Genomic DNA, 18,512 nt, shown 5'->3' with positions numbered 1-18,512 from the left:
AATGTATTTTCCGCTCAGTTATCGATACTTATAGCTCATGCATGCCGTGTATCGGGTGTGTTGTTCCTGCTCGTCTTTATGTAATTCCACTCCTCGCTGCCTCTTTTGTTATAAGCGTGACGTCATCACCCAGCTCCGGGAAGGGTCTGACCGAGCGGCTCGCGCGGCTGCTGCTGCCTCTAGTACAGCGCACGGGCGACAAAACAAACAGCGGCGGTGCGTTAGCTTAGCTAGCTGCGCTCTGAAAAACGGAATAGACCACTTGGTTTAAATATACTATCGCATGTGAGTGTGTGCAGATAAGACGGTGCACGTTGAAGCACTGACTTCAACATTTGTATGAATCTCGCCCTGCTCGCTAGGCACCATGTCAGACGCTGCTAACGCTACTTCTGCATACAAGAACGGAGACTCCGGGCTAAACGGTGAGCAAAATGTTACCAAATTACTGGACTGTAACCGCCTGTCAGTGTGTTTACTCTACAAATAACGAGTCAATATAAACTACTGTGTGTTTATAATACGTTTGTTGAAAGTTTTTAATCGTTAAAGATAGTTTATTCTGCCCGTTTATCCTTTTTTCTTCTTCGGGTACATTGAAGTGGAGACGTGGGAACGCAATGTTCAGTGTGTTTATTGACAGTGGGGGAACCAATAGCGTTGAGACACGCTTGACTGATGTGTTGCTAAGCCAATCAGCGATTCACTCGGAAGGCTGGAGGCGGGTTTAAGCTTTGTCAACAAGGCGAGATGGAAGAAGTCAGAACCATGGATGGAACAGGCACAAACTGGGACGGACATACATTAAGAGTGACCATTTACACGAAGTGGCTGTCCTTTACAGTCCGTAATATCGTTAGAAGCAACACATATCTGCGTGAAAGTTACTCGTTTGGACATCTTATTTGAAAAAACTGTAATAAGGGATTTCTTTATCAATTTCTACATACATTTCCATTTGTCAAATAACAAAAATGCGTTCACTTCATCTTTTCCAAGTGTATGGAAATGTCTCACCTGAACAGTTGTTGGGATCAGATACATCCACGAACTAGGCTTGCATAAGCCATTAGAGACGTAAACAAAGGCATGTTTATGAGCCTGTCGCACTGACTCAGGGGCTTAACGTTGCTTTGAGAGCTGCCATGGTTAAAGTTTTACCACACTATGGGGGGGGGGGGGGGGACTTGGCATGCTATTTATGGCCACAGTGACAAGAGGACAGACGTTTTGGACGTGAGGACAGGAAGGGAAAGTGTTACAGCACTGCACTGTGGGAACATGGAGGCTGCTTGATTCAGAGCCACACTGTAATGGGCAGGACTCAAACTTTTCCAGCCACTTTATGTATTTCAAGAGACACAGACAAGTTATTATTTTCATAGGATTGGATAGCCAGTGATGGAAAGTTGTTGTTGGACGAGATGGAAGGTTTTTTTTATTATTATGTTTAACTTTGGTTTGCAGACTTTTTAGACGACTTCGACTTTAGTTATAATTAAATACTTTGTCTGCGTTTTATGCCAATTAAAGTAAAAGGACTGGACAAATCCTGCAAATATTACACAATGTTCAGACATATTTATTGTGGTCTAGGGCTCCATAATCCCTTGCTATCACAACATTTACCCAGCACTATTGTTGATTAACTTACTTTGACATTTGATTAAAAGACGTATACTACATCTGACTGTGACAGAATAACTTATAATAACTTAGGAGTGCAGCAATATGTCGGTACTGAGGATAATGTGTTATTTTAAAAATGTATATCTTAATAATAGACATATGATAGTATTGTGAAAATACTCCATTAATAATAATAACAATAATTATAATAAATGGAATTTATAAAGTGCCTTTCACGGGACCCAAGGTCGCTGTACATGGTGGACAGACAAAACAAAACAGACAATGAGGAGCGAACAAAACAAGAACAAATAAAATAAAATAAAGGAAGACAGGGGACCAGGAAAGGACTAGGTCCGAAGGCCATGGTGAACAGGTGCGTTTTTAGGGAGGATTTGAAGATGTCCAGTGAGGCAGCGTTCCGGATATCGGGAGGAAGTTCATTCCAGAGGGTGGGGGCCGCAACACTGAACGCCCTGTCACCCACAGTACGAAGGCGAGAGTGGGGGATGGAGAGCAGGCCCGTGTCTGAGGACCGCAGACTCCGAGAAGGGGTGGTGTAGGGATGTAGGAGGTCTGTTAGGTACTGGGGGGCGAGGGTATGGAGGGACTTGTACGTGAGGACGAGTGTTTTGTAGTGAATCCGGGACTTGACCGGCAGCCAGTGGAGGTGGATGAGGGTGGGGGTGATATGTTGCCATGGCTTAGTGCGGGTGAGAAGCCTGGCGTTCGTCCTGGAGTTCTGAACATTGCATGTTAACCATACATTCTTCACTCATGTTATGTGTGACTCTTCTGCTAAAAAGTGACAACACGCACAATAAACAAAGTTAAAGATGATATGAAGATGAACGTCTAAATATTTTTTTAATAATATTATTATAGTGAATTGTTCTGGCATTGATATACTTGTAATATGTCTTTATGTCTTTATTAGGATCCCCATTAGCACTAGCATGAGCATTGGCTATTCTTCCTGGGGTCTTCACATATTCAAAACATACATAAACATACATACAACATTAAAACAAAACAAAATAGCTCATCATTTCATGCAATTTACAGTGCTGTATGAAGTGAAAACTAAAATGGTCATCCAATTATCGCCATCCTAAGGCCAAACAAAAGTAAATACAAATAAGTGTACATAATAATATATGCATACATAGCCACAGGCACAGTTCAAATGTACTTTATAATACTTAAATATTTTTTTAGCAACCTTTTGAAATGTACTTGAGAATGTTCCTGAATGATGTGGACCGGTAAAGAGTTCCAGCTGATCATGGCTCTGAACTGTTCTCTGTCCCATATTTGATTTAGATTTGGGTAATACAAACCTTCCTTCTATTGTATGTCGTGTTTGATAGTTATGTTGTGCATATTGTGCTATAAACCTTTGTGATAATATATCTGGTGAGTGAGTCACTGTAATATTTCTAACAAAATGTAATAAAATATAAGTTGACCTCTGTCTGACAGTTAACCATTTCAGTGTCTCCAGCATTTCAGACTCTGGTTCTGTAGGAGCACTGCAGTGCACATCGTGCTGCCTTATTTTGTGCTACTTGTAGTTTGTTTAAATCTTTTTCAGCAGCACTAGACCATATAACCAAACAATAATCAAGCTGCGACAGAACCAAAGCATCCAAAACTTGTCTACTGACATCCATAACAATTATTTCTACAAGTGACACACCCCTTCCCATTTTACATACAACATTATCAATTTGTTTAGACCAAGATCAGTTATGATCCAGGGTTATACCTAGCAATTTTGTCTCCTTGACCTGTTCAATTTCAATATGGTTTAAATGTAGTTGCAATTTTGGTTCACCTTTTAACTGATGATTTGATCCTATTAATAACGATTTTGTTTTTCCCGCATTAAGTACCAACTTATTATTTATGACCCACTCTGATATCAGTAGTAGATCTTTATTCATAACATTTGTCAACTCTCTTGTAGTTGATGCTGCATAATATATTGTTGAGTCATCTGCATACATTACAATTTTAGCTTTTTCTAACACTAATGGTAGGTCATTTGTAAAAATAGAAAATAAAAGTGGTCCCAAACAACTACCCTGAGGTACTCCACAAGTGACTGTTTTCAACTTTGAGAGACTTCCATTAAAAAAAAACAGTTTGACTTCGATTTGTCAGGTAACTTTCTAACCACTTCAGCGTTTCAAAATGAAAACCATATTGTTCCAGCTTGTGTAACAACAAAGAATGATCAATGACATCAAAAGCAGAACTAAAACCAAGTAGTACTGCACCCACTAACTTCCTATGATATAGTTCGCCCTTCCAGTCATCTGTCATTTGTGTTAAAGCGGTGCATGTGGAATGGCCAGGTCTGTAAGCATGTTGATACACAGTATTAAGTTTGTTACCTTCAAAGTATTTTTGTATTTGATTGAAAAATATTCTCTCCATTATCTGTGCTAACGCTGGTAATAAACTTATTGGACGGCTGTACCAGAAAATGGTCCAGCTGGATTTTTTGCAAGTGGAATAATTTTTGCTATTTTCCATGCCTGTGTGCAAATACATTTATCAATACTCACATTTATAATATGACAGATAGGCTCTGCAACAAAATTAGCAACATATCTAAGAAATGTACCAACTAAATGATCCACTCCTGGTGGCTTATCATTACATTTACCTAGTAGACATTCAACATCTGTAATTGTCACTTTTTCTATTTTAAATGTACACTTCTTATTTTTCTTAATTAAATCCTTTATTAGAAATGTGGAGTTACTATTTATAGTTTGATTCATATTTCTCCTAAAATGTTTTACTTTATCAAGAAAATAATCATTCAGATGATTAGCAATTTGTACTGGTTTTGTCAAAAATGTCCCATCGACCTCAAGATATGTTGAGGTGGATTTCGGCTTTCGGCCCATCATGCCATTCACTAAACTCCACAGTTTTTTCTTGTCATCCTTTATCTCTTTAATTTTATTTCCATAATACAACTGTTTTTCTTTTTATTTAATGCTGTAACATAATTCCTTAACCTTCTATACACTTGCCCATCTGACTCATAACTTGACGAGAGAGCTACGTTTTCGGCATCATCTCTTTGTTTCATTAGATCCCTTAATTCCTCATCTAACCAGGGTGCTCTAAAGTTCCTTACAGTCTGTTTTCTAAGTGGAGCATGTTTATCAATCACCTGCATGAATAACAAATTAAAGACATCAAGAGCATCATCTGGATCGACTTTCTCAAACACATGTTTCCAACATATCTTTTGAACATCCTGTATAAATGACTCTTCACTAAAATATTTCATTGATCTCCTCACAATTACTTTTGGGACCTTTGTCTTTCTCACGATAATTATTAATTATGATCAGAACACCCTACTGGAATTGATATTGCCTGAGAACATACATGGCTAAAATTAGTAAATATATGATCAATACAAGTTGTACTTTTTGACCCTTCTTTCTTTATGCATAATATCCTAGTTTAGTCACCATTTGTACCAAGTTACATGTATTAATTATTGTCTGCAGCTTGTTTTTAAGGGCACAGTGCAACATATTCCAGTCAATATTGAAATCTCTCATCTTAATAACGATCTGATATCATGTCTGCAATATTATGAACATTTTTTGGATGGCATTGTTGCACCAGATATGAGACTGTAACAGAACCTGTTTAGGGACAATAAGACCTTGCAGTGATTCGATTCAGAGCCAGCAGTGTGCTCTGTGTTATCTGAGACTTATGTTATTTCTGGCGTTTCCTGGAGCTCTCACACTACATTTTAATTTCATTCCTGGGATCTTCAGGCATCCTCTGACCCTCCACCCCCCCGTCCGAGCCTCACAATCAGTAACTCAAAGAGGTCTCACCCCGTCTGCCCCCTTTTAAACCCGGCCAACAGCTGACGGCTGCTCTGTAACCAGAATATTCTGAAGCTTTCGCTCATGGCCGTGTGGTTTTAGTCCCTGGAGCGCGGACAATGGGCTGTCGCCGGCAGCTTGGCTCGCTGTCCGGTGATGTGTAATCCGCAGTGAGAGCAAGTGCTGAGTCAGGGTCAGTTCCAGGGGGGGGGTTGGACATTAAGGTAGCGGGTATAACTGGCCTAATGCCTGAAATGTTGAAATGTAGTCCACTGAAATCCCCTGTTAACACGGTGTTTACTGTCATCTGAAAGAAGGCCTTGATCTTTATTTGAGTGAGGAAATCAGAATATCTTATTTATCCTCATGGAAATTGGGTTTATTTTCTTCATTTTAGAATTAAATTAAATTAAAAAAAACAAGAGAATATTTCTATAAACATAAGAAGTAAAGTATCACATAGACAGATAAACTGAAATAAAATAAAAAATCATATTTAAATAAACATAAGGGAAGGAACATGTCCAATATTTATATAAGCATAATCAATTAAATGAAAAATGTGCAATTCAAAGTAAAATAAAATAGAAAAAATCATATTTAAACAAATAAGATGATATAGCTAAATTGTGAAACAAAATGTTTGTACAAATATTTATATAAACATAATACGTTAAAGTAAATTGAGTAAAAAAAGATCTGATGACATTTTATTAGGATAGATAAACATAAGAAGTTAAAATGAAATATAAAATAATAATAAAGATAGTATTTAACAAATATAAAGGGAAAGTAAAAGTGTGCACATAGGAGGGGTGTGGCGTAGTGGATTAGTGCATTGGTGTTCGGATCAGGTTCAAACCCCACTGCAGTCAGCATGTCGTTGTGTCCCTGAAGACCCTTCACCCCAAATTGCTCCTGTGGGGATTGCCCACAGCATTGAGTATGTAAGTTGCTTTGGATAAAAGCGTCTAACAAGTGACATGTCATGTAATGAGGAGAAAGTGTCTTTAAAAGCTGCACAAAAAGGAATCTTAGGAACCTTTCTCCCGGTTTCCAAAGTGTGTTAAGCCCCCTCTGACGTGCCGGCCCCTCCAGGCTGGAGCTCACGTACCAGCAGGCCGGGCGTCATATATCACAGTCGAGGTCTACAACACTCCTCATACAGTACACACACACACACACACACACACACACACACACACACGCACGCACACACACAGTCACACAGTCACACACACACACAGAAAGAGATTTACTCTTGAACTCGTCTCACTGACAGGATCAGGATGTCTGCCTCGTTCTCAGCTTAGGACCAGGAAATCATTTTGACATATTTGGTCTCTTTCTGATCCCCCTATTTCTCGTTGGCTTAAGAGACTTACTTTACTACTCCTGGCTGTTAAAAAACAAACAATGTTATGTCCAATATTTTACTGCTACTTCTGAAAAGCCTTTTTGCTTCACTAAGAGGAAGTGCTGATATATACTGTGACATGTCATAGTCGGTGCAATTATATCATTTATTATGTTTGCATATCCATTGAGGTGTGTTAGTGTCTCCTCCTTTGTGTGTGGTGGCTTACTAGGACACTACAAATGTCTAAAAATAGCCACCTTTAATCTGGTTACTTCTTTGTTTGCCTTGTTATGGAAAAACAAACGTCTGCTGGAAACATCTCTCTCATGGTTCTGACTAAAACGATGTGTTCTCTCACTGCTATATTCAGAGACAATGTAGGTAACGAATAAATGAATTACAGAGCCGGGGGGGTTTCAAGAAGAGATTCAAGTGGTACATTAAGGAGAAAATACACATTAAGGGTTTTTGGCACCGGGGTTGTGTCTAAACCGGGAAACAGGGACGCTGCTCCCTCTTACTTTTGGCGTGCTTCCTCATACCAAGAAATAGATTTTCCCTGTAAAATGTAAAAGTAATGCCAGAAAACAAAACGTTTGTTTGTCAAAAACTGTATAATTACTCCAGAAAAAATGCCGTCAGACAGCTTTGTTTTTACAAAGCTCCGACGTATCTAATATATTTATAATGTATATATAATGTACTCCATCATCTCCGTAACAAACATAAAGTAAGAATCTGTCACGAAAATATACAATAAAATACAAATATTGTTGTAAACATAAGAATTTAAAGGAAAAGGATGAAAATCAAAGTCCAAAATATATTGTTTGAAAACAATGTTTAGAACCTTCTTGCTTGCATGCTTGAATTTATTTGTCAAATCTTCTGACGTACACGATACGATACACCACAGTGAGAAAGGACGCAGTTAAACGATGCTTCCAACTTGCTTTCTTGTGATTCGTGGCCAATGTCAGTAAATATCCGGCTCCTCTGGGCATCTGATGCTCTGAGCAGGAAATTGGCGTATTCGTTTATTGACACGACTTCACGCTAGATCCTTCTTATGAGCTGACCCTGACACTTGGATCCGGGCATGTGACTAATGTTTATTTATATACGCACAGTCACAAAGTCTTGCAGTTTCATTTCATTTTCAGATGAAGCAGTACTTTTGTAAGATTTTTGCAAGTACACATTTAGGTGTTACTTTATTTAATAATGGTTCTCTCCCAAAATAGAAAAAAAGAGAAAACAATCCAGGAATGTAATTAATTTAGTGTTTAAATTTTTTTATTAATAAGAAAAATATGAAACATTTGCAGCACTGACAGAGGTGGGATAAAAACTGTGTCTGACTCTCTCCTCAGGGTCCTGGGTGGAGTTGGAGATGAACAGAGGCTCAGCGGGGGCCCCCCAGCCCTCGTCCCCAGACATCGCAGCTCCCAGCCTGCTGCCATCCCCTGAGGTGGAGGAAGAGGAGGCCATGGTGGGGGGGGCTGGAGCACGTCCCATCCTCGTCCTCCATCCACAAGGGAGACATGGAGAAGATCCTGCTGGACGCCCAGCACGAGTCCAGCCGCAGCAACTCCTCCTGCGACAGGTAGTGTTATGGCGCATTTCCAGTACAGCGCGGTTTAAGCGTGCCGTGCCCGGTTGCATTTCCACTAGGCGTAGTTCCGGCTAGCGGGTACTTTTTCACAGTTTTCTGGCTCTCCAAAATCGAGGTTCTTTCCGGGCCAACAACCGGGCTGAGTATGCTAAACTAGTGAGAGAATCGCTGGCAAACAACAAAATGAACATATTTGACCGTGATTTAATTGTAATACACGTTTCAAAATGATACAAGCGGATACAAGCGGCCGAGATGGGTTTTCTCCGCAGGGTGGCTGGTGTCTCCCTTAGGGATAAGGTGAGAAGTTCGGTCATCAGGGAGGGACTCGGAGTTGAGCCGCTCCTCCTTCGCGTCGAAAGGAGCCAGTTGAGGTGGTTCGGGCACCTAGTTAGGATGCCACCTGGGCGCCTCCCTAGGGAGGTGTTCCAGGCACGTCCAGCTGGGAAGAGACCAAGGGGTAGACCTAGGACCAGGTGGAGGGATTATATCTCTTCGCTGGCCTGGGAGCGCCTTGGGATCCCCCAGTCAGAGCTGGTTGATGTCGCCAGGGAAAAGAAAGTTTGGGGCTCTCTGCTGGAACTGCTACCCCCGCGACCCGACCACGGATAAGCGGAAGAAGATGGATGGATGGATGGTTTCAAAATGATGCCGAAGTAACAACATACTGATACCGGTTAGTAAAAACCATGAATTAATGCTTTGACAAGTCTGCAGACAGACGGCAGGCGAAAAACCTTTTAAAATGCGTGTTTTCTGAACGGAGATCGGCTAAGCTAACGCAGTATATGCTCCGACCGTCCACACTCACAACAACGGCCTAAACAGACATAAATAAACCAGCGACTGTATTCGCCATGACACAGACACGCCTACACCACGTTACTATAGATCAGGGGTGCCCAACTTTTTTTGAACCGAGAGCTACTTTTAAAGTTGCCAGTCTGCCAAGATCTACCAGTCCAAATAGAGAGGCGTAGCCATTACTGACAGCCTACTACCAGGTAAATACACACTTCTACTTGTATAAAACTGACCTTTGTACGATTAATACTTCATAAAATACTGCAGATGCTTTATCTTACCTCTTTCTAATCTACACACATACAAGTATTTAACTGAAGTTACACAACAGTGTTGTTGATACAGAGTTGGAGTTTATTCACACGTCACTACAGTGGGTGATGTTTTCAAGAAACATTGAACAGTGCTGCCACATATGACACAGGAAAAAAAGAAAAGACTCTGAACTCTTTCTTTGCCATTATATAAAAATAGTGTTGCTACAAAAGTATAAATTAGGCTTACTAATAAGACAACTCAGATCTGAAGCTACACAGGAATCTGCTGCCAAAGTGCAATAAAAAAGACAAAATTAATCAAATCAAACCCTTTTTTTGTTGCATTTTAGTAGAGTATAAAAATAAATGCCTTTAAAATAGGATGCAAGCAACACTCGTTTCTTAACCTGAATTGATAATAGACTATAATCAATTTAAGTTTGCATTCTTATACCATTTTGTACAATAATTATAATGAATAAGTTCAAACAAACTAAAACTTACAGCTGATTAATAACGGTATCTAACTTGAGTTTTTATTATATCAAAAACCTGTTGAAATGCTACTGTTTTTTACTGTCCCCCAAAAGCGCGTCGCAGCCTCCAGGAAAGCTTCTTTCACAACTTCGCCGTCTTTGAAAGACTTCATGTGTTTTGCAAGAACGTGACTGACACGATAAGATGCTCTGGTAGCAGCCTTGCTCTTGTTGTTGGGCCTGGTGAAAATGGACTGCTGTGCATTTAGCTGTCCTTTCAGGCCCCTCCCCTTTTGGAGCGTAGGGCAGAATTAGGAGGGAATTCCGTCTCGTAGCGTTTGTGCACTGTTTTGAAATGCCGCTCCTAAATTACCCTTCTTCGATAAAGCCACGCTCGCATTGCAGATGAGACAGATGGACTTTGAATTGGAATAGATACAAAAATAATCATCCTCCCACTCGGAGTGAAAATTATATATTTTGGGCTTTCTTGATTCTGCCACACATGTCTTGTGTGTGTGCGGACTGTCACTCCTGTTGACACGGACAATGTCAGCGAACTAGTGCACTGCCCACTAGCCACGCCCCGACACATGGGGTCACGCTGGCCAATCACAAAGCTTTAATGCGTTCAAGTGCATTATTCTGGCACAGGAAGATTATGTTATAGGACGTTAACGATAAAACTGAATATTGTTGTTCTATTTTTAGACACATCTCGCGATCGACTGGGAATCTCCCCGCGATCGACCGGTTGATCGCGATCGACTGGTTGGGCACCCCTGCTATAGATACTACCCCAGTTCCTAAACTGTAATGGAAACGCAGCATAAAGTGAGCCTGGCCTAACGAGGCCTAACGAGGCCTATCCATACCGTACTAAGCCGAGCGAGGCCCTGCAGTGGAAAAGCGCCATTAGAGGGGAACAATACAGATGTTACACTGCATTGGACTCATTTGTTTACTCCCGTAACATAGTGACATCACTATGTAACACTCGCGCCTCTATTGTCTAGGGCTCCAACACATTGTAAAGGATAGGCTACATCTCCAAGTGGTTGACCAATCACAACAGAGCCGGCCAGTCAGTGGACCAATCAGAGCAGACTGGGCTCTGGTTTCAGACAGAGGGTGAAAAGAGGTGCTGTTGATAAATCAATTTAGCAAAAATTAAGGCTATTAAAAAGTATTTAAAAGTATTAAACGGCATTTTCCAAGGTATTACGTTTTGTAGCTTGTTTTCAATAAGTATATAAATTGTCCAGAGAGGTTGTGTTCTACAGTCTGCCTGAATGTAATCATTGCGTAGGTGTGCAGTGTGATTCTGTGTAGTTTATTTATGGCATCCCGTTGGGTTTGACGTCATCTGAACAGGACATCGCACGCTCACTGCTTGATAGCGCGCAAAGGTCCGTTTACGCCGGTTGTTAAACAACATCGTTATGGGGAAATGCAAGTTTGCGTCCAAATGGTTGGAAGATAAGGAGGAAGGACAATCAATACTGTATATAGTAAATGTGTGAGGTAAAGTGTGTCGCCAAGGTAACCGGTTAAAACTCAAAGTGGCGATGAGGTCTTAAAATGTATGGAAAGGGTCTTAAAAAAGGTCTTAAAAGGTTTAACATTTGACTTCAGGATTCCTGCATATACCCTGTAATAATAAAACAAATGTATTCAATTAAAAAACCCTAAACTGCATAACTATGGTAGAACAAAAGTACTTGTGTTAATTAAAAGTCAATATAGTATAATATTCTTTCTTTAACGGCTATACTCGTGAAAAACAGGCTTTACTACTTCCTTATCTTCTTGTTATTGAATGTGGATGAGAGCACAGGAATTTGCTCATGCTTGAGGAATTTGAAGAAAGTCATGAGTTGTGGGGTTATAAGACTCTGTGTTCATAGGGGCCGAAGATCTGGGGCACGTGGTGGAGCTGCTTCCTGTCCCTCATCACTCCTTCAACAGTTACATCTGAACCTAAAGCCAAAATAAAATCACTTCCACGCTGTGAGATTATTACCCTGCATTCAATATAAAAACGTTCCTTCTTTCTTTGAACTTCAGTGTCTTCTTTCAGCGGGAAACAGAGCAGAGTTTGTGTGTGTGTGAAGGAAAGTAAAATCCAAGGCTATTCAAATTGATCCAATCTGGTTCTTTTACAACAGGTCTTTTATTGTGAAAAATTGGATGCAATTAAATGGATACTTAAAATAAAAACAGCAGCTAATGAAATATAACTTGTTGATCAGATGCTTTCACCATTTCCCCCCGTATGTCTGTTCATCTGTTCCTGTGAAAAGTGCAGTGTTGGAAGAAGTACTCAAGACTTATTAAACTGTACTTATACTTACACAAAATTGTACAAATGCTGTCTTACAATTATCATTCCTGCATTCAAACCCTTTTTTTAACTACCAAAAGTAAACTAGGAGTAGTCCTTAAACATAATGGTCTATTTCAGATTTGTATATAATTACTAGATTATGGTTATTAATGTGTCTATCTCAGTCTATCTACAGCTTAGGCTAATTTTAATGACTTTATACTCTGCTCCAGGATATTTGAATGTAACATTTTATGTCAACGTTTCTTTTTTTTGTTGATTTATATTTGTATTCTCTATTAGCTAATAATTTCAATCAGTACCTAAAGCTATCAAATAAGTATAAAGGAGTAAAAGGGACAATATTGGCTTCTAAAATGTCATGGAGTAGAAGTGTAAAGTAGCTTAACATTCAATAAAATATAGTTAAAGTACAAAAAAGGGGTGCCTCCACTACTGGGAAATTGAAACAGAGAGACATATAATATTGGTCGCTTTGAAACCCCCTAACTTTCATTAATATTCCAGTTGTAAATCATCCAATCATCGAGTCAGCTTTGACAGCTGCCTAAGAGTTGATTCAACTTCTCAAATTAAAAACCCGCTCGCCTTCATGCAGCATGCCTCCCATTTTCTAAGGCACGTTAGAAACATCCTGACCCTTCGACCCCCGGCCACATCCCAGAGCCTGTGTGTTATCTTCCTGCGATAAAAGGAGCTTATCAGAGGCAGCTGCCAGTGAGTCACCTGAGGATGTTTGAGAGGGGAACGCTGTGTCCACACGCTGCTCTGGAACAAGCTGCGACACAAACATCAGCGTGGCACAATTTGAACACAACAGGGTGTGACATTACACAGATTGATTTAGGGAAATGTCCTGCCATGAAACACAATCACCCGAGAGTGCAGGAGCAGCAGGACTTAATGCTGTGTAACACATCACACACTGTCCTTCTAATCAGGGAGTTGTGATGTCAAGCTGAAACTGATATGTAACTATGAATTTGATCACTTTTTCTGTATTGAGAGGAGAAGTTGACTTCATCAAGAGTCATTGGAATACATTACATTGATAACAATCACATCCCCGTCACTTTCTTTCATTTTTGATTGTGTGTTTGTTTTGTTTTTAATTACTATGCGTTGAATGCCTATGTGAAGCACTTTGAATTGCCTCTGTGTCTAAAATGTGCTATACAAATAACGAACTAACTAACCTTGAAGGGGCAGCTACAACACTTTTTAAGTTTATCTTATATTTGTATGTGTTCTTACATTTTTTTAATTTCTCATATTTCATCCTAAAGTGGACCAACCGTCACCAGACCCAATTTCCACGGGATAAATGAAGTGTTCTGGTTCTGATTGACTCCCACCTCAAGGAGTACTGAGCTCACCTTTAACTAATTCTCTGATCTGTGTTTTTCCGCAGCCCCCCGCGGCCCCACAGTCCTCAGGATGACGGACAGATCATCTTTGACGTGGACGTGAGCGGCAGAAGAGACAGCCTGGTAAGAGCTCCTTCCCTTCCTCAGGTTCTTCCATCAGTCTGTTGTCATGGCAACATCAACCACCGGCCCTGAGGTGCACAAGCTGTCTGCCATAAGTTTCCATGGAGATAGCTGCCGCTCCCAAAGTGGATTCCTGCTTTCCTTTCTACAGTGTTGTCAGTGTTGTCACCATTACTGGACTTAAAACATGCATAAATATACACAACATGCCATATTTGTATTTTAATAAGTGTGTGTGTGTGTGTGTGTGTGTGTGTGTGTGTGTGTGTGTCTGTGTGTGTGTGTGTGTGTGTGTGTGTGTGTGTGTGTGTGTGTGTGTTCAGTCAGAAGAGGACCCCCTGGAGAAGGAGAGGGACCTGGACATCCTGATGAAGGACGCAGACTGGGTCGCTGATTGGTCCAGTCGACCGGAAAACATTCCCCCCAAGTAAGTCTCTACTCTGCAACTGATGTTTCCATGGCAACTGAACACACACAGCTGCCTGTTTGTCCAGAGGAGGCGGTTAGTCGTTACAGCGATTAAGACGGTCTGAAGCACAGATAAAACAGCAGCTGTCAGAGGCTGTGAATAAACCTCTGATGCTGACGACGTGTCAAGAGTTGATTGTTAACTGAAAGTTTAGCATTTTCCCAGAATCCTCAGCGCTGTGTCTAAAGCGACTGTGGTGTTTGCAGGGAGTTTCATTTCCGTCACCCTCGGCGCTCCGTAACTCTCAGCATGAGGAAGACGGGGGCCATGAAGAAAGGAGGAATGTTCTCCGCAGACTTCCTGAAAGTCTTCATCCCCTCGCTGCTGCTATCACACATCCTCGCTCTGGGGCTGGGGTGAGAGACACACACACACACACACACACACACACACACACACACACTTTTCCCCCATATTCAGTGGTATAAATCACCAGTAGGGGGAGCTGTTTATCTGTGTGTGAAGTGTCAGAGCACCTGCTGTCTCACAGTGAGCTCTGACTCTCCCATCAGGCCTTCCTGCTCCAGATTACACATGTTATGATCACCCTAAATCAGACAATGTCCCAGCAGCGATGCCTTCAGGCTCTCCTCCTACGAGACGCTCAATGAGAGTCATCAACTAACCTGTCATCCTCACAACGTCTCTGTTGGCCAATCTATTCTGTTACATATCAGCTGCGGTGCTTCTCTATGAACTGTTCATAATGATGCTTAGGATAATGGATATCTGTCATAATCCTCCTTCCTATACCAAACTAGTATTAAAAAGGCACCTCATGTGATTTAGAAAGGAGTATGCTGGACCTTTTTAAAGCAAATCAAAGTTATATAAAGTTAAATATCTGATATCGGATGTGTTTTATTGTATGCACAAAAAACCAAGTCAAATTCCTTGTATGGGAATAGCATTCATCTTTATCCTGATGATTACAAATCAAATGTAAAAGTTAGATCTAACAAACATAAGTGTCATATTTTTCATTACGTTTTCCACCCTTTTAAAAAAAACGGATGCTGTCTTGTTGTGCCCGCTTTTGCAATAATTAAGTGGCACGCTCAGTGGCCTCATAAAATATACATAACAGCATATTGATTTGAATTTCTATTGATCATTTTATGAAAATATACTCAACATTTGTGCTTAAAATGGATGGGAACTTGTCAAGGGTTTAAACTCCTCTCCCCCCCCCCCTCCTCAGGGTCTACATCGGGAAGAAGCTGATCACCCCCCCCACCAGCTCCTTCTGAGGAGGGACAGAAGTTTAGTGCCTGAGGAGCGGCCATGAGATATTTCAGAAAGTGTTGCTGTCGTGAGAAGAACGTCCCGTCTCTTCTCACCTCTGTCCCGCCTGCTCCCCCCCCCCCCCGTCCCTGAGATGTGTTCTCAGGAGAAATGCATCTGCCTTTCCCCCCCCCTTCCTTTTGTTCTCTTACTATCTGCAGAAACCCCCCCTTTTCCCATGCCTTATATCTTTCACTCATTTGTGTTAGCTTTTCAAAAAAGAATTTTCCCTTTTCCCCGCGACTGGGTTTATAACGGGGGGGGGGGGGGGGGGGGGGGAGGGGGTCGCAGCATCAAACCAAACTCTTCTACAAACCCCCCCAAATTGATCATGTGACCACATATTGTGCCACCACCTCCATGAGTCTCCCGACGCTCAATCTCAAAAGGGCGAGCTAAAAAAAATGCCTTTTTGAAAGTAGCCATTTTGCTGATTTTCTTTAGATTTCGTTTTTGTTGTTGTTGTTTTTTAACTTACTCTACAACAGGTGGTTTCATGAGAAGGTGTAATGATGGAAGGAGTTACCATAGTGGCCAAGCTGAACCTCAAGCGCTCGGGAATTGCACTGGGGAAGTCTAGACGAGAGAGATTTGTGACCTTTTTGTTTTTCTTTGATGGAAACTGGAAAGGACCTGCAGCTGAATGAACAGTTTGCAAAGCGACGATAACTGGAGAACAGGGTGTAGGTGTGCACGCAGACACTGGCAGAGTTTTGTTGCCGGGTAGTTTTTCTTCCAGTTAGATTCCTGGTTTGTCTGCAACATATCGTAGAGCTGCTCCACTTCCTGTTAGTCCATATTTAGGTGGATTTTTAAGTAATCAAAAAGGAATTGGTACCAAAAAAAGCTCAAAAACGTTAGATTTTCAATCAAAACCTGCTTTCTTGACAAGTATTTTAAGGATTTTTTGAATTTTTCACGTAAGAAAAGTCAAATATGAATTAATTGACTTCTAAGATATTGGTTAGGTAAGGCTGCTGTTTTTCCGGTGGTAGCCAGTCCTGTTTTCTAACACTTATTCCAGGCTTTTGATTGGCTGAGGAGGTTCAGAAACTTCTAATGGACTGAAGGGAGGTTAGTGTTGACCTGACTGGCTCTACTTTAAGGCCTTAAGCTTGATATCAGACACTAGCTACACTGCAGTATCCACCCACAGCCAGACTTGGGTCAAATCATATTTCATTTAGATAATCTAATCCAATCAAATGCAGAGAACTTTATTCCTGCATGACGTACAAAGGTGTTTTTTGGCATCCAGAAGTCAATTCCTAGAGATCTGGTATTTCAGGAACTCTTTTTGACGCCGTCTTTCTTCCTGTTTCTTTTCTTCTTCTTCTTCTTCTACGTTTGTTGTATAGGGTTGTGACCTATAGGATGACGTAATGAGTTTTAAAGGTGAGAATTAAACTACCTGCTTTGTTGCCTTTTAGAGATATTATTTTATGATTACTGCATTTCACAGAGCAAGAAAAAAAGACGACGAGAAGAACATATATAAGTTTGCACGTCACAACCATAGGAACGTTTACGTTTGGTATATAGATTTATTTAAAAAAAACACTTATTTTTACTGCAAATACTATCTGACCCAGTGGGTGGTCCCAGTACACTTTACCTTTTAGTTTTTCAATAATAATTGACTGGGTTTTGAACCCATTTCAGCCACACAGGTACTGTCGCTACACACCTCTCTGCCTGTGTCTGATAGCAGTGTTTCTGGATTCTTCCTACCTATTTGAGTTGTCTTGTTTTTAAGATTTTGTCCCTGATTCTCCGAGAGATTGTGAACGCACAGAGAGTGGAAACGGAAGCCCTGTTGTTGACTACAGGGCGTAATGTGAACAGGAACCGAAAAGGTGTGGAGAGAGACTTCCCTCAGAAGGAGACGCTCTAACAGTAGATATTATTGTAATAATGCATTGCTTTGATTTTCTTTTCCCAACACATTGGAATAATTAACAAACATTTTGTCATTAAAGATGACCTGAATGAAGGATTTCGCTGAGTGTGCCTTTTTTACATTTGTACAGTCCTGAATGAGTTGCTGTTTAATAAATCAATTTGTATTTAAATCTACTATTTCTGAATACCTTTAATCTGATGAGTAACACATTCAGGGTTTTAACCATGTGTCTAAATCAGTAGGTGAGATGAAATGTGAAAGCAAAAAAAACTAAATTCAGCAAAAGCCTGCTTTAAATGTCTTAATTTAATGACATTTTAAATAAAAATGAATGATAGTCTTAAAGGGGCTTTATTCTGCTCATTTTCATGTTCAAAAAGGTATTTTTCAAAAACCCAAAGTGATCAATGTCCAAAAAATAGTTTCCTAATCCAGAAAATAAATTAAAATGTTTTCTAAACAGCAGGCAAGATAATATGTGAAATATTCCATTTACTTCAATATGAAACCACCAACACTCAAACGTATCTTATCAATAATGCCACATAAGTTCTTAAGGTTGACAGAAACCTTTAACATTTGAACATTTAGAGCAGCTTATGTGAAGATGTCCTGCATTATTTTAAGTGTAAATTGTACAATCAACTCTTGAATTCATTGTTTTTTTTTAAAAATCTCACAAGACATTTCTTTACTGTTCTTAAATTCCTTTGAGGTCTGTTTGACACTTAGCTCAGGTTAGAAGAAGCTGCATTCATTTATGAAAGCAGCACTTGTTTATCGTCTCTTAATATACAAAGTGTCCTCACTGGCCCTGCTGTAACAGACCTGTTTGTGTGAAGTCTCAGCTGTCAAACACAAGTGTGGAGTTGTTCTTCGCAGAACCCTCAGCCCTCTGACTTCGTCCTGGATGTTTGAGCTGCTTGAAACCAGAAACTCATCAACTTTCAGGAAGTCACCGTGTCAGCGCTGGCTTTAAAGAGTCTGGATGTTTTTAAGTGGGGTT

General features: G+C 40.4%; 1 protein-coding gene across 1 annotated transcript; it reads left to right on the top strand.

Annotated features, from left to right (window-relative positions):
- Nucleotides 1–27: 27 nt before the first annotated feature.
- Nucleotides 28–17,599, top strand: LOC117539959 (BCL2/adenovirus E1B 19 kDa protein-interacting protein 3-like). Its single transcript, XM_034206334.1, is given in 7 exon segments — nucleotides 28–425; nucleotides 8,235–8,355; nucleotides 8,357–8,467; nucleotides 13,772–13,850; nucleotides 14,174–14,277; nucleotides 14,526–14,675; nucleotides 15,521–17,599. Coding segments are annotated over 7 exon segments (672 nt in total). The 5' UTR covers nucleotides 28–367; the 3' UTR covers nucleotides 15,570–17,599.
- The last annotated feature ends 913 nt before the right edge of the window (nucleotides 17,600–18,512 follow it).

The sequence above is a fragment of the Gymnodraco acuticeps genome, unplaced genomic scaffold (genome assembly GCF_902827175.1).
Source record: "Gymnodraco acuticeps unplaced genomic scaffold, fGymAcu1.1, whole genome shotgun sequence".
NCBI classification, from domain to species: Eukaryota; Metazoa; Chordata; class Actinopteri; order Perciformes; family Bathydraconidae; genus Gymnodraco; species Gymnodraco acuticeps.
The sequence above is the reverse complement of the archived record's forward strand: the minus strand, read 5'-3'. Positions and strand labels throughout refer to the sequence as shown.